The sequence below is a fragment of the Spinacia oleracea genome, chromosome 3 (assembly GCF_020520425.1).
Source record: "Spinacia oleracea cultivar Varoflay chromosome 3, BTI_SOV_V1, whole genome shotgun sequence".
Classification (NCBI taxonomy): domain Eukaryota; kingdom Viridiplantae; phylum Streptophyta; class Magnoliopsida; order Caryophyllales; family Amaranthaceae; genus Spinacia; species Spinacia oleracea.
The window spans coordinates 147,300,191-147,316,657 of record NC_079489.1 but is presented as its reverse complement, the minus strand read 5'-3'; the positions used below and the strand labels follow the sequence as shown (position 1 = coordinate 147,316,657).

The 16,467-nt window shown below is 37.1% G+C and overlaps 1 protein-coding gene across 2 annotated transcripts; it reads left to right on the top strand.

Annotated features, from left to right (window-relative positions):
* The first annotated feature begins 3,660 nt into the window (after positions 1 to 3,660).
* On the top strand, positions 3,661 to 13,551 carry LOC110791879 (protein MRG1). Of its 2 annotated transcripts, XM_021996649.2 has the most exons (11): positions 3,661 to 3,931; positions 5,372 to 5,425; positions 5,631 to 5,644; positions 6,016 to 6,161; positions 7,752 to 7,787; positions 8,380 to 8,411; positions 9,751 to 9,852; positions 10,861 to 10,940; positions 11,893 to 12,062; positions 12,573 to 12,657; positions 13,068 to 13,551. In XM_021996649.2, the coding sequence occupies exons 1-11, from the start codon at positions 3,776 to 3,778 to the stop codon at positions 13,156 to 13,158; spliced, it is 966 nt and encodes a 321-aa protein (XP_021852341.1). In that variant the 5' UTR covers positions 3,661 to 3,775; the 3' UTR covers positions 13,159 to 13,551. The 2 variants fall into 2 exon arrangements, with proteins under 2 accessions (XP_021852341.1, XP_056696876.1); XM_056840898.1 differs by lacking the exon at positions 5,372 to 5,425.
* Positions 13,552 to 16,467: the final 2,916 nt, after the last annotated feature.

Below are 16,467 nucleotides of genomic sequence, written 5' to 3'. Positions count from 1 at the left end.
GTTGAGCGAAGACTGGGTGAGGATAGAGAAATGGAGGAGGGTTATGGTCTGCCATGGATGAATGTTTGAGGAGGAGAAAGGAAAAGAAATTTAGTTCCTAGAGGGAGGAGGGTTAGGGATAATATTCCTTCTCATCCTTCTTAGATTTCTCTAATTGGTTTTCATCGATTTTTTCAGACAAATTTTAAAAAAATATATATAAAGAGTATATTATATAGTGAATGATTTAATATTCATCAAATTCCATTGTGATTGAAAAACTTATGGAAATTTTACCCCATAAGTATAAAGATGGTTTTGGGCCGGACCGGACCGGCCTTGCTAAGACCCTGTGCCTCGGTGTTAGAATCTAACCTTCCTAGTCTTGTACTTTTCTTATTTTTTCTTGTATTTTCCTTATCTAAGATTTCTATGAATTTTCTTTTAAAGTTTATAGGCTTTAGATAAGTTTATTCTGTTTCTGTCATTGGTTCACTGACAGTTTTTAGCTAATTCAAAATTAACCTCTATGAGGGGTATGAACTAGTACCTCTCATAAGAAGTTGCCTTTGCTTAATTATTAGCGTTGTTGTAAGCCTTTATATATATATATATATATATATATATATATATATATATATATATATATATATATATATATATATATATATATATATATATATTGTGATGTCGCTTGTTTTAATATTTCTTGCTTCAACAAAGTCTCCCGAACAGATACACTCGCGTCGTCGGCCCCAATTATGACTGTTGTGCCCACACAAGTGCCCAATCGGCACTCACGTCCTATTCTTGTCGCCAATAGACAAGAGCGCTCCTTTTCAGAAACCTTGCTCGCTCATGCTTCACGAGTCCTTTAAATTCGTTCCGCACAAGGCTTGAATCAACTTTGGTTCAATGCTCAGAAAAGTTCTGCATCCAATACAAGCCCCTTAGAGGCGGTGACAGGCCAAAAACTCCTTCTACCACACACAGTAGTGGGAACTGAAGATGGAAGAAGCCATCAAGCTCAAGAGTTCATAAAATAATGGGAACAGAATACTCGGATTGCTCGTGCATACCTGAAACGAGCATCGAAGCGCAAAAAGAGATGGGCTGATCAAAATATGAGGTCGGCCGAGTTCTATGTGGGAGATATGGTAATGGTGAAGATATTATCGGAACAACTAAGGTTCCTCAGAGGCAGGGATCATAGACTCATCATAAAATATGAAGGCCCCACCCACATCACTGAACGGATTGGGAAGAGTGCTGACAAGGTTAAACCTCCTATTTGGATGAAGATACACCATGTGTTCCATGTTAGCAGGCTCAAAGAAGATTCTAACCGCAATATCAGCACTCGCACCAACATCAAGCTCCGACAGCGCGCAACTCAACTGAAGACTGAAGCGGCTCCACTATGTTATTGCTTTCTTTAGTTTCTTTTGTAATCTTGTAAGTCGCCGAGGACGTCTACATCTATAGTGAGGAAGGATGTTAGAAACCAACCTTCCTTGCCTTGTACTTTTTTTTATATTTCTTTGTATTTTCCTTATGTAAGCTTTCTAGGACTTTTCTTTTAAGTTTCTAGGCTTTAGATAAGATTATTATGTTTTTATCATTCCAGTGTTCACTAGCAGTTTTAGCTAATTCAAAATCAACCTCTATGAGGGATATGAACCAGTACCTCTCACCAGAAGTTGCCTTGCTTAATTACTAGAGTTGTTGTAAGTCTTTATAGATAATGTATTTTCGCTTGTTTAAGCTTTCTTGCCTCAACAAAGTCTCCCGAATAGATACACTCAGGTCGTCGGCTCCACTTATGACTGATGTGCGCACACAAGTGCCCGATCAGCGCTCGCGTCATATTCTTGTCGCCACTAGACAAGAGCGCCCCTTTTTCGGGAACCTCGCTCGGCCATGGGAGAGTGTCTCAATGTACTTCATCGGTGGATTATTGAAATTGTACCAGTTCTTCTCTGCCATGGTAGTAGTTGATCGCTTTTCCAAGTATTCCACCTTTGTGATGATATATAAGACATGAAGTGCTGAAGAAATTGTTGCTCTATTCTTCAACACATAGTGAAGTATTGGGGGTTGCCAAAGAGCATTGTTAGCGACAGAGATCCTAGATTCACAAGTATCTTTTGGTCAGAGTCGTTCCAAATGATGGGATGGCGTTGAACATGTCGTCAAGTCACCATCCCCAATCCGATGGGCAAACTGAGAGATTCAACGGACTCTTGGAAGAATACTTGCGTCTCTTTATGAGTGCCAACCAGAAAGATTGGGTTAGACTCCTTGATGTGGCACAACTCTGGTTCAATGCTCAAAAAAGTTCTGCATCCAATAAAAGCCCCTTTGAGCTAGTGACAGGCCAACAACCCCTTCTACCACACAGAGTAGCGGGAACTGAAGATGGAAGAAGCCATCAAGCTCGAGATTTCATAAAAGAATGGGAACAGAATACTAAGACTGCTCGTGCATACCTAGAACGAGCATCGAAGCGCATGAAGAAATGGGCTGATCAAAACAGAAGGTCGGTCGAGTTCGATGTGGGAGATATGGTAATGGTGAAGGTGTTACCGGAACAACTAAGGTTCCTCAGAGGCAGGGATCGTAGACTCATTAGAAAATATGAAGGCCACATCCGCATCACTAAACGGACTGGGAAGAGTGCTTACAAGGTTAAGCCTCCTACTTGGATGAAGATACACCATGTTTTCCCATGTTAGCTGGCTCAAATCCTACCATCCAGATGAAGAAGATTCTACCTGCAACATCAGCACCCGAGCCAACATCAAGCTCGACAGAGCGCAACCACCTCAGCTGAAGACTGAAGCGACTCCACTATGTTATTGCTTTCTTTAGTTTCTTTTGTAATCTTGTAAGTCGTCGAGGACGTCGACATCTTTAGTGGGGGAGAATGTTAGAATCCAACCTATCTTGCCTCGTACTTTTTTATATTTCCTTGTATTTTTCTTATCTAAGCTTTCTAGGACTTTTCTTTTAAGTTTCTAGGCTTTAGATAAGATTATTATGTTTCTATCATTTCAGTGTTCACCGACAATTTTTAGCTAATTCAAAGTAAACCTCTACGAAGAGTATGAACTAGTACCTCTCACCAGAAGTTGCCTTTGCTTGATTACTAACGTTGTTGTAAGCCTTTAAAGATAATGTGTTGTCGCTTGTTTAAGCTTTTTTGCCTCAACAAAGTCTCTCGAATAGATACACTCGCGTCGTTGGCCCCACTTGTGACTGCTGTGCGCACACAAGTGTCCGATCGGTGCTCACGTCCTATTCTCGTCGCCAATAGACAAGAGCGCTCCTTTTCAGGAACCTTGTTCCCTCGTGCTTCACGATCCCTTTGAATTCGTTCCGTACAAGGCTTGCACCCCTACTGCCCAATAGGTAAGAGCGTGCCGCACAATCCAGTGCCCAAAACATTCGGACCGTGACACTCGGCCTTAAACAACCCCAACCCACTCCAAGACCCACTCCAATACCACTTACTTCGCGTCGATCCATACCAAAATTTCAAAAAGGTGGCCAAAGCACGACCCAGACTCACGTTTCTATGACCGGACTTTCGTGCCTAAACCTAAGTTCACTAATCAGCCCGGTACAGAGCCATCTTTAATAACGATAAGCATGCCTGATGCCTCACAGAGTCACAGTTAGTTACCCAGTTACCTGATTAAAAAAAGAAACGAACAAAAAGAGTCCAGACAAGCAGTTTAAGTGGCTTCTGAGTGGATCGAGTGTGCTTGAGCGGGGAAAGCGAGGGAGGAGTAAGATGGGAAGCTCCAACACCGGCGGAAAGGACGATTCCGGCGCTAACGCTGGTGGTAGCGACTCCTCTAACGGCGGTGTTCCGGATCCTAAGCCCGGCCTTTACACAGAAGGCGAGAAGGTCCTCGCTTATCACGGTCCTCGCATCTACGAAGCCAAGGTTACTCTCTCCTCTCTTGACTTCCGCCTGTATTTTACTGAAATTATTTCTCACTTTTTTTTCTTCTAATTCAGCGTTCTTGATTGAAATCAATATGTATTTGCTAAATTGAAGTTGTCGAATTGAATTTTCTGGTGTGTTTGCTCTGTTCGATTCAATAGGTAAAGAAATTAGGTAGTATTGGAATGTATTATTATTGTTATAGGTTAGGTTTTGCGTGATTTGAACTATTGATAATGAGCGTGTTTAGATTTCAAGTAGCTGTGGAAATTTAGGAGAAATGTAGATACCGGCATCAAGTTTGTCCGCACTATTGAATTTGGTGAAATTTCAATTGGAATTCGAGTTTATCCGAGTGTGGCTGATTGAATATGCAACTTATTAATTTTCCGATGACTGAGGACAATTGTAATCTTTATCGTTTGTTGTTTGTGAAAATTGATGAATTCACTTTTAAGTTATAAACATTGTGTTGATGCCAATATAAATTTCAATCGTGGAAAAATTCATTCACATAATTCATATTTTTAGACCATGTTAACTGTTAAGGACACTAGTAAGAAATCACATGGACGGACCTAAAGTTTGTTTCGTTTGCTGTGATCTAAGTGTAAGTTTTGAAGTTCTTAATGACAATTTTAACATAACATTGAAAGTGTGAAGCAATATTTCATCTGTTGTGGCATTGTAGTAGGATTGATATTTGGTCCTGTACTCCTATTAGTTCTCTGTTTGGCAGAGCTTGCACTAAAATGTGTTTGAAATGCTACAAACTTTGGAACTTTGAAGTTGAAGAAACATTATATAATTGGGACACCCAATGGTCTCACTGTCCAACCTTGACAACACCAATTTCCATGGACTTGGGCAATGGTAGCATGTACACTTTTGACCCCAAAGTGTATTTGGGCAGCTCTGATGGCAAGCTAGTCAACCAAGTATAGGCTGGGAGGTTGTTTTTTTCCCCTCTGCAATGGTCAAGCTGGCTTATTGTTTCACTACTTTATGCAATCTAAAACTCAAGAGTGCTATGACATATATTTAGCAATTATCCTTCGGGTTGATTTATACAAAGACTTTGCCTGATTCATGCTCTGAAACAGAAGATATTATAATTAAATTTGTTTTAGGTTGATAGAGGGAACCCTGGATATTAAAAAGAATCCTGGTATGCTATTCTGAAGTAGAAAAATATAATTATAGACCGTAATTCTTTTTGTTGGGCTTTCAAGAAGATATACTTGCCAATAAGATTAGAGAGAAGGCTATCTTCATCTCCGTCCTCCATCTTTGGTTGCACAAAGGGTGGGAATGTGGGATTTAGACTAGGTGAACATCACGAAACCTTTTGTGCTATGTTTACAAGTTCTGTGCTTATATATTTTTCTGTGCATGCGCTAATCTGATGCGCCAATCTGATGAGCCATGTGATGTTACCAGGTTCAAAAGACTGAGTTTCGTAAAAAAGAATGGCGTTATTTTGTTCATTACCTTGTAAGTACCTATTCTTACATTTCATTTGTTCATCATGCCGTCTTACGTTAGCAGAAACAACTTTGTACTTCAACGTTGTTGGACCTCACGTTGCCTTGAAAACTCCGTTCCTTTATCGTTTTTAGCATCTGTTAATCTTGGTGCACTCAGAATATTAGTCATGACGGAATTACTGATTGATGCTTATATCTTTTCTCAATTGCAGGGTTGGAACAAAAAGTAAGTAATTCCCTTTGACGCCTATTGATATAAGGTTATGCTAGTTTTTTCTTTTTTTTTGCTCCTTTGTGTCTTTATATCATGTTTTTGTTTGGACTCTATAAAAATGGCTTCCTTCGATCCCGCTTGACTCAAATGTTAACTCCCAGAATAATTAATGAGACTTTCATGTGGAGTCGATCTGATTCTGTATTTGTGATGTAATACAAGTCTATTGATTTTGGCTTTCATCCAAGTTTAATCCCTTGAAAGTTGAAACAGTGGTAATGATAGTTGAACTGCTTTTATCGGTCTATTATCTGATATCTGACTGGTCCTTACGAGGGAGTTGGATAGAGATTTGTTAAATTTCATGCACTTGTTTTCAACAGTTGGGATGAATGGGTTGGCATGGATCGCCTGATGAAAATTACGGATGAAAATATCCAAAAACAGCAGGCTCTGGAGAAGAAGCAAGGTGCAGACAAGCAAAATAGGACTGGACGTTCCAATCAGACAAAGCCCAAAAGTTCTACTGGTTAGCAACTTCTTACAAGTAAATATTGATTCTGTTCATCAAATTGACCATTTCTTTTTATACCCGCCTTTGCAATTTGTTGAATTTCTTTCTGAAGTTGACCTGTATCAAGTTGAAAACTACGTAGTAGTTTTTATTTTATTTTAATATTTTAGTAAGTATTTCATGAATAGGTCATGTACAAGCATGTGTGAATTATATGACAGTGACGACTAATTTGTTCTAGTATCAGCTAATTGATTGCACTTCATGTAATCAGCTACATCAGGTATCCTTAATGCTTATGGGTTTTGAGCTTACATTAAAGTGTTGCAGTTATATGAGCTGTTTTAGGAGTCTCTTTTCTGATTTACAAATTACAGAGCCTTCATATAGTTTATAGACTTCTAGACTACTTGCTCACCATGTTAATGATCATGATTCCACTGTCATTTTATGGACCAATTATGTTGCTTTTGACGAGAACCCTTGGATATCTCTATTATTGGATCTAGTCACTGGATGTTATTAAAATATTAAGAGAATGACCACTTTGTGATGGGGTGTGCGAATTCGGGTACAGTTAACCGGTTATCCTTTAAGAACTTTTTTCGCGTAACCGTTACTTTCGGGTTGCAAGAATATCACCCCTAAACCATATCCGAAACATTTGGTACCCGCATATTCGGGTATTGGTTTTTCTTTTTCTTTTTCCTGTCGGGTAATGGTTCATATTAATTTGCACCTTTGTTTAAAACTTTAAAGCCACTTGAAAAAATGCAACCTGTAAATATGTTCCTTAGCTAAATGCAATACGTTTTAGTATGAGTAAGTTGAAAAGTTGAATGCAATATATTTTATTTAAGGAAATATATTAGCTGCATCAAAAATTCAAATCCTAATTTTGACTTTTCGGGTGGCTGGGTGCTGGGTGCTGGGAACTGTGGGAAGCAGGGAGGGGGGATAAAATGAGAGGGTTAATGAGGAGGAAAATTAAAAGATAAAATTTTCAATGCAGTTAAATAAATGAGAGGATAAAGATGGGTAAAAAAGTTTATAATTCAAAATTTTAAATTCGGTTGGTTCAGTTACCCACTTTTCGATTCTGTTATCCACAAATTCAGTTCGGGTTTTTTAAAAATGAAAAATGGCCGACCATAACCTAATATTTTGGTTATGTTACCTGCTTTTTCAGTTCGGTTTTCCGGATTTTTTTCACAGCCCTGTGATTACAATCCAAGAGATTTTGATACTTTTTAACCTACTTTAAAGATTTGCATAGTATATAGGAGCTCTAGTCTTAGAAAATGTTATGGTGTATGTCGTGTAACCAGGAAATATTCTCTACTTTGTAGTCTGCAAAGGGTTGATTTTTTTTTGTACAAATGGTCTTATTGATAGCTTGCCAATAGGTATCCTTCCTGTTAACTGAATTCTGCTAAGCCTCTTAGGACAGTCTTGGGGACTTATGGTGATAGTTCTTTTGCATCCTTGGCGGAGAACTGACATGACATGAGTATAATTGGTTTAGTATTGTGCTTGACAGAAGCAATTTTGTGTTTTCAATCAAGCTTAATTTCTTTAATGGTTTTCTTTGATTTCTGGTTGTAGATGCAAAAGTGGATAAAGAAGACGTCAAGAGCAATGGTAATGCTAGTAGCTTTACATAAATTATTTTTTTAGTACTTTAATTAGTTATATTACTAAAGACTATTATCTTGTCCATCCAAAATGATTTTTGAGTTCAGAGTATATTCGTTTTCTTTCTTTTGTCTTTCCAGTTTGTGGATGGAGGTGAAGAGTGACATCCTGATTTTTTGTACCCCTCTTCTTAGAACAAATGCTTGCTGTAGTAAATTAAAGGGGCATGATTTTTTTACCTGCCCTCTATGCTACTATGCTCTTACTAATTCTCTAGACTTCTGGGAACATCGATCGTTGCCAGAACCAATGAAACAGAACCTCTTTGTAGACTACGGAGTAGAGTAAGGAATGACAAAAGGCCAAAAACCCTTGGGGTACTATGGAGAATTTCCCTTTTTTTTCATCGTTCTACTGAATTTACGTTTTTCCATCTCTCTGGATATCCTTAATATGCTTCTTTTCAAATACTTGTAGCTTGTAGGTTTTGTAATATGATTACTATATTTTCATTGTGAATGAGGCACTTTTTTATTCCTCTTAAGAAGTAAGTTTTTTTTATCAAAATATTTATATTTGTGTTTGCAATTTTCTGCAGTGGCAAAAGGGAAAAAGCGAAAGGGTGATGAGGTTTGTTTCTACCAAAGCTTGCTGCCTACATTACTTGAATTTATAATGAAAGATGTTAATTCCTAATTGCGTTGTTCCAAATGTTCTAATTGTATGTCACATTCTCCATATTATTTTTCCGTTCTTTTGAGTATAGAATGCAGTGGTGCTGTCTCCTCTTTCTTGGGGCATACTCAAGTTTGAATCCAAATCTTCTTCCTCTCATGTGATTATCCAAAGACTCCACTTTTCTTCCTAGCAGTATTTCTTCCCTTATCTTCTCTACCTTTCAATTTTCATTTATTGTTTTGGTTTTCAATACATACCACATAGGGTTACTGAATTTCTCAGACATGAGGGGGTAATAGTTCACCAGTAAAAACTAGTCCTACTGTCATGACAACTCTCCACATAAGTTTCTCAGGAAAAATGGAAGTAAACGAGTAAAAATATCATTCAATCTGTACAGTATTGCAGCATTTGCGCAGAGCCTCCTGTTTTGGTGCCTCTTCTTCTTCAGTTCTTGTTCATGACAACTCTGAAAATACTGTTTGCTGCTGCTAAATTGGTTGCGTAAATTTTCTTTCTAGGATGAATTTGTTGGGCACACTTTTTTTTGACAATTCAATCAGTGATTTTTAGCTGTTTAAGCTCTAATCCACCTATTTTCCCATTTTTTTGCATGCTTCGAGTCTGATTGAGAACTTGCTTTTGTTTTCATTGTCACATAGTAAGATTACTTCTTTCCGGTGTTACTTGCTTCATTTTTACCTCCATTACCTGTGTCGGATGCGGATCCTCAACACTCAAACATGAGTATGGACACTTCAACACTTCATTTTGGGCTATAATCATAGAATTTTTTCATAATTTAGTTGGGCCGGACACTTGGACACGTACCCCTGTCCGACACAGTACCCAAGTCTAAGTAACATTGTTCTTGTAGTGAAATTGAAAAGTCAAATGGCACTTTCATATCTCTTGCTCTAAAATTCATTCCCTTGCTAGCCTTGCTACAAACTCCATCTACATATTTTCTTTCTATGTTTTAGAAAATATTCTCGTATTTTTGCCTTTGAATATGTGTATTATCCCCCCACGGCCCCGCCCCACCCCCGATTTATTTGCTGTCTCTTTATTTTCACCTTACTGAATCACCCCAGGGTGTATATGTATGCTAATTATAATGTCAAAATTTTGCATAGTAGGTTGATTTTTTTCTCCCATGAATCACTTTATGTATATAAGTGGGTTTATCTGTTTTGAAATGGAAGCTGCTGTCTCAGTGTCCTTCTATATGTTACAGAAAACTTGTTTCTGATATTTTTGAAGTTAATGGATACTGTTTCATATTTTCTAGAAGGAAAGTGTCTCTGCAGAAAAACTTGTGAAGATCCAGATTCCATCAATGTTGAAGAAGCAATTGGTAGATGATTGGGAACTTGTTACACAAAAGGATAAGGTATGGGGACATAGAAGTAAAAACTCCACCCTGAAGTAATAATGTAATATTCACTCTTACAATTTTGGGATGTCGATCTGAAATATGGTTGTGTTTCCTAAATGGTACTGTGATATGAATTATGATTTGTACTTTAATGCCTCCAACTTGAGCCATGTAGAGAAGGGGCATAGAGCATATAAAAATTGCTTATTTGAGTACCAGTGATGCAGTAGATCGTTAGGAGAGACAATATGAATTTTATTTTCCTGTGAGGAGGGATTAATTAAAAATTGAGAAGAAAGGTTATTGTATTAAGTATTTTCTGTGAATGATCGGGATTCAGGAGGAGACCTAGTGGTTATTGCTCTTTCTGGTTTTAATGCAAATTGATGTATCTGTTGCAATTGACATTCTTGGTGATTTGGAAAGAACTTTTAACCTCAAGAAGCTCCGGCACTTCTCTAGAAGCATTGGTGTAATGTTGTTGGTTTTGTATCCCCTCACTTCCCGTGCACCAAGATGCTTATGATGACAAGGGAGAGGAGAAAGAGTTATGCTTGGGGTAGTTTTAACTCTCGATCTTGATGATTGTTTTTTATCATGAATGGGACCATATTATGTGATCACAGTCCTAGGAACAACAAAATTAATGAGAGCCTTTTATCATGAATGGCCATGGGCCTACCATACCATGTTTGTTTGAATCGGTTTTCTTGCTCTATTATGTACTTCCTCCGATTCTTTATTGTTGCAACATACCCTTTTACACGGTATTTAAGAAAGTGGTACTTGAGTAGGGCCACAACCACTTTATTCACATTACTTACTCCATCTTAGGTGTAAAATTGTAACTTTGGGTAAAAAAATGTTTACATTTTAGGTGTGTTGCAACTATTGTGACATTTCTATTTAGGAAAGTGTTGTAACTATATAGAATGGAGGAAGTACTCATTTCCTCTCAAATTTTGGCTGATGTTTGCCTTATTTAATTTATATATTCATTTATCTCAATACCCTTCCCTGCAGCTAGTTAAACTGCCTCGCTCTCCAAATGTGGATGATTTATTGAAGAAGTATCTTGAGTATAGAACAAGAAAGGATGGCATGTAAGTTGTTACATGTGTCTAACTTGCTCAGTCACTTTTCCTGTTATTGTACAATGTCTCTGTTGCTGGGTGCAACTCATTCTGTATATTAATTTTCATATTCAATTTCTTTTCTATTAACTGGTGCTGGAATTGTGTAACTCATGAAAGCTCAAGATGACCTAGTCCACAGGGATCTAAGTAGGGTATCCTGTCTTAAGTCAAGACGCCTGGTAAAGTGGCCCTTGAGAAGATTTACACATTCTATACCGACGAAATGTAACACGAAATTGCAGCAGCTATTTACTCATAGCCCTTCTAAACTCCACAGAGAGGAAGTAGATCAGCCGAAAAAGTAAAACTATGAGAGTTGAATCCAAGACTCCCAATGAAATGCAAATAACTTTCTCCAATGATATTGTGCTTTTTGACGATGAATAAAATTATACTAGCTAGAGTGACTATCACTTTGCAAAGCACTCTTGGACCAAAAGTTTTTTGTCACTATTTCCGAGTAGCATAGGATCGGATGATCACATCAAGGTGCTCTTGAAACAAAGGAAGTTTATAGTATAAAGACTTAGATTGTTTTTGCATAATTTTTGCATGTTGCTCATATTTGTTGTTTAAACTTTATTTAAGTCTTTAATTATCGATCTCTTCAAGGAGTTGGAAATTGAAACCAATAGTGTCTTCGTATCTTCTTTGAAATATGCCAATACCACCGTGTTTCCAGTAGGTCTTGATGAACAAACACACAAGTATCTCGTGCTGCATTTTTCTAATTTAAGCATTCTAGCTTGTGGACTTTATGATGACCTTGCTACATACTCGTATAATGGAGATGATACATATTTGTAATGCTGGCTTCTGGGTCTTTCTATCCTGTACTAGTTGTCTAGTTAAATCCATAGTGCTTCTTCAGTGAAGTTGTTGAGTTTACTATATTTATTTTCTTTTCTTTCTTTTGTAGGATGACTGATTCAATTACAGAAATTTTGAATGGATTACGTTGTTATTTTGACAAAGCATTGCCATTGATGCTTTTGTACAAAAAGGAGAGGCAGCAATATCACGGGGCTGTAACTAATAATGTACCCCCATCAACTGTATATGGGGCAGAACATCTACTGCGTCTGTTTGGTACGCTAAACCTTGTGATTTTTTCCCTTCATTTCATTTGTGTTAAATTCATTGTCATTTATTTGTTGCCTGCTGAGCTGTCGCAGGACTGACTCTGGTGGCACTGTTTAGTGCCAAGTCATAAACATTCCTTTTCCGTTTTTAATATCTTATCAATCTCAGACCTGCATTAATCTGGCAATCACCACTGCCTCAAGCCAATTCATCACTTTCCATTATTTAAAATTCCTCTTGAAAAATAGAATTGTTGGTGGTGTGATAGGAACTGGGAAACAAACCTTTTTTAGGACTTTTTTTCTTCTCAAAAGGGATGTCTGTTTGGTATTCTGAATCTGGTGACTGACATCTGACTCCCTTGTATTTTCTCCTATGGATTGTGGAAAACCTGACCGAAGAAGTGCCTTTGTGCTGTTGTCCATCCATGTTTAAGTTTCTTGAAACAGTTTAATGTAGTGTTGGTTATAAGATCTTACGTATTCTAATAGACTCTGTCTGACTGTCTGATTGCAGTCAAATTGCCGGAGCTGTTAGCCTATGTAAAAATTGAAGACGAGACAATGACTCGCTTGCAGCAAAAATTAGTTGATTTTCTCAGGTATGGTATCCTGGCTAAGGCTCCGTTTGGTTTGGTGTAAAACTTTTTCAATGTAAAATGATTTTCCATGGAAAACATTTTCCAAGGGAAAACACAATTTCCAAACTAGTTTTCCTTTGTTTGGTTCCTTAAAAGAAAATGGGAGAAGATGGTGAAGATTGAGGGGAAGAAGGTAGAGGGAGGTAAGGAAGAAAGGTGGAAAAGTGGTTTCCTTCCCTTTCAATTGGAAAAGGTTTTACCACCTTTAAGGGAGTTATGGAAAATTGTTTTTCATCCCTTGCCAAACCAAACAACGTAAAATGATGTAAAGGGGAAAATCGTTTTTCATGAAAAATTTTACACCCTACTAAACGGAGCCTAAAATTACTACCTTTCCACACCCTGTTATATTAATTGGGTTTTGTGTTCAGATATTTGCAGAAGAACCAAAATACCTTCTTTCTCTCTGCCTATGATGGCCCCAAAGTTACAGAAGCAGCGACTAAGAGTAAAGAAATTTGAGGCCGCCCTATTGGTTTGGTGCTCTTAGATTTTGAACACCCTGAGTGAAAGATCAGAAGCACAAAGAGTTTCTTTAACCTTGCGAATTAGGTATAACACGTCTGCATTGTCATGCAGTATACCAAATGCCATAAATTCTCTTGTGTACTACATGAACTGTAGAGTAGTAAGCTTTCCCTTTTTTCAATTTCTCAGGCACCAGCCTGTCCAAGCATTCTTTGTAGTCTATGTATGTGTTTGTAGAGCCAAAGGGAGTTCATGACCTGTAATTATATATAGCTCCTTTGCATATTCAAATCAGGGTAGAACTTGTTACTCAGAAACAAGCACAATAGATGTATCATGTATGTAGTGCTGTGTACCAATTTTTTAAATTTATATACTGTTAGGTCACACTTGGATTGGGGATTTGGGGTATCAAAGGGGTAACAAAAGTCAAACTAGGTGATCAGTGATGGTGTTAAAGTAAGGATGATTGTTGGTCGTGCTTTGTGCCGAGCTCGTGTGTCATACGCCTGAATGGACCTGACCATCCAAGGTCACCTGTTTCGTGTCGAGTTGAAAATTTCAAAAGGGTGGTCTAGGCAAGACCCTAGCCTACATGCCCTTGTGTTGGGTTGTGCGAAGCCTTTGTGTCTATGCCTAATTCATTATATTTATTGGGTTGGGTCGTGCCTTGTCGTGCTTTTTCTATAAAGCGAAGTTTGTGCTTACTCGCTTAAGTGACTACGTAGCCTGATAGCTCGAAAATCGTTGTTGGTTAGTACCACGCTATAGCTTGCTCAAGGTATTCTATCACTGATTTTAAATATGAGAACGTTCTCTCAACTCTAGGGGTCCTGCTCCTCTAAGCGAGGACAATTCAAAAAGAACATTAGCATAAAAAAGTCTTCCCCTTATCTTTTGTCTTCCTCGCAACATGTCCAAAAAAATGCGGTCAGCACCCAACCCAACCCACAAATTTTGTGCTTGTGGTAGACTGGTAGGTCGTATTGTGCCTCAGAGTGACCTGAAGTGTTATCTTTAGGTTAAAGGAGATAAAGTGTTGACATATGAAATAAGGTAGCAATTACGTGAAGAAATGAGAAAATTGAATTACCTGCCACACTCTAGGATAACTATTACTCCTTCCGTCCCGGAATACTTGAACCGATTTGATCGGCAAAAAATTTAATACAACTAGCTTGTGGGTCCGTTCTTCGCACGGGCTTTTATTCACTTGAAACTAATTTTTGAGGCAGAAACTACAATTTTTCAAACAAATGATAAGTTACATTAAGCACAATTGCAAAAGCTGCTATTATAATGCTTAAAATAAAAAATAACGGCAATCTACCTACGAATGCATATATTTACAAAGAGAATGCCAATTTAAACCAGCAAAAGAATGGTTTCATTTGAGATGGAGCAATAATTTTGCTGTCTAAAATTCTAGAAAATAGTCTCTCACAACTGAAACCATTTTCCAAAAATTTAAAACAGTTTCTCATCACCCCCTTGTTTAATATGGTCCCTTTTCACCTTATAATCCAATCTTTTGATAGAATATCTTATTGTTGAATTCTGCACATTGATTTCAATAATAATTATGAACCAGCAGTAAAAATATCAACTATCAACTGCTCGTATATACATATAAATGAAATTCAACTTAAAATAGAGTGAAAGAGATAGAAAGTCACCAGAGATCTTGAGGCAGCCGACAATGTTCAATTGTGCCTTGATAGTTTGGGATGAGAAATGCAATCCAAGTGAGTATCTGCAAATGAGGTACTTATAAGGGATGTTGAATTTGTAAGGGATGTTATGAGTTAAATGACAAACTCAATTCAGTTACATTGGAAGGGAAGGTGGAGGGAGAAGATGAGAAGTTTAGAATTGAAGAAATTAATAATTACTTCGTTGAATTAAATTGATTAAATTTGGAGGTTATAGAAGCTGAAAGGGAGGATTGAAGGCCACGTGTCTTCAAAATGTTGTTGCCTTGCTTATGTGTCCTTGAAATGGAGATGATTATGTTTTTAAAATACTAGGTATTGATGTATTATTGACTTATCATTTAATTAGATGATGGTTAATAGTGGAGTATTTTTTAATATAGATAAGAGATATGTGTCAACTTTTTAAAGGGGGTAGGATAGGGGGGAGGGTGCATTAGACTACAAAATGACATGTGAATAGGGTAGTTGATATAATATAAATAAAAGTTTACCATTAATAGACACGGTGCAAGTAATCCGGGATGGCTTTATGAAACCGGTGCAAGTATTCCGGGACGGGGGGAGTAAAAAATTATTTGCTTATTATTGACGCGTAGTACTCCATATATATATATATATTATATGTATATATATATATATATATATATATATATATATATATATATATATATATATATATATATATATATATATATATATAATATTTTATTTGTATTGTTGGTAAAAATTTTACGTTCTTTTTGCCTAATAGGGAGTGTATATATGAACCTCATGGCTCTATGTGGCAAGCCACACCATCAACTTGATGATGTAGCGTGGTATGACTCGTTCGGTAATCAAGTAATACGGCCCAGAGCGTTTGGATATATATAAATTGGGAGTATTAATGGCGCATAGGTGTTTGTTCGAACAATGGTTCCGTTGACTGCACAATCCATGTTGGGCATGGAATTTTGCGGCTTCGATGGGGCAGAAACATTTTTTTCCTGTTGTTACTTTCCGATTATATTTGGTTTAACAAACAAAAAGTACTCTTAATACACATTAAAAGTAACATCCTAATGTCCCCTAAAAAAAACAGTAACATCCTAATGTTTTAGATGAAGATATAACTTGATTAAGAGTAATTACTCTAAAACAATAAAAAGAACTCTAATTTTAAATAGAACTAATAACCCTTAGTAATATTTGTGGCGTATTGTTTAAAAGTAACACAATTAACATATAAAAAGTAATCCTGTAAAATATTAAAGTATCCTCCTAATATTTAGAGTGAATAAGTAACTTGATTAAAAGTAACTCTTCTATAATTACAAAGTAATTGAAATTGTAAATATAAATAACCTATTTACAAGTGAAAATAATCCTAAAGTCTTATAATAAACGCACCACGCCTCACATGACTAACAAAAGCTATTACGACAAGGCCAAAACCACCTTCTCCTAGATTATGTTTCTCAGAGAAGTTATCCGTGGCAGCTTGAATTCTAGCCAAATCAAATAAGGGACTGCCCAATTTTTCCATTTCTCCAAAAACTGTACTTTGCACATTACGAAGCTTCTATATAACCCTAAAGAAGAAATATGT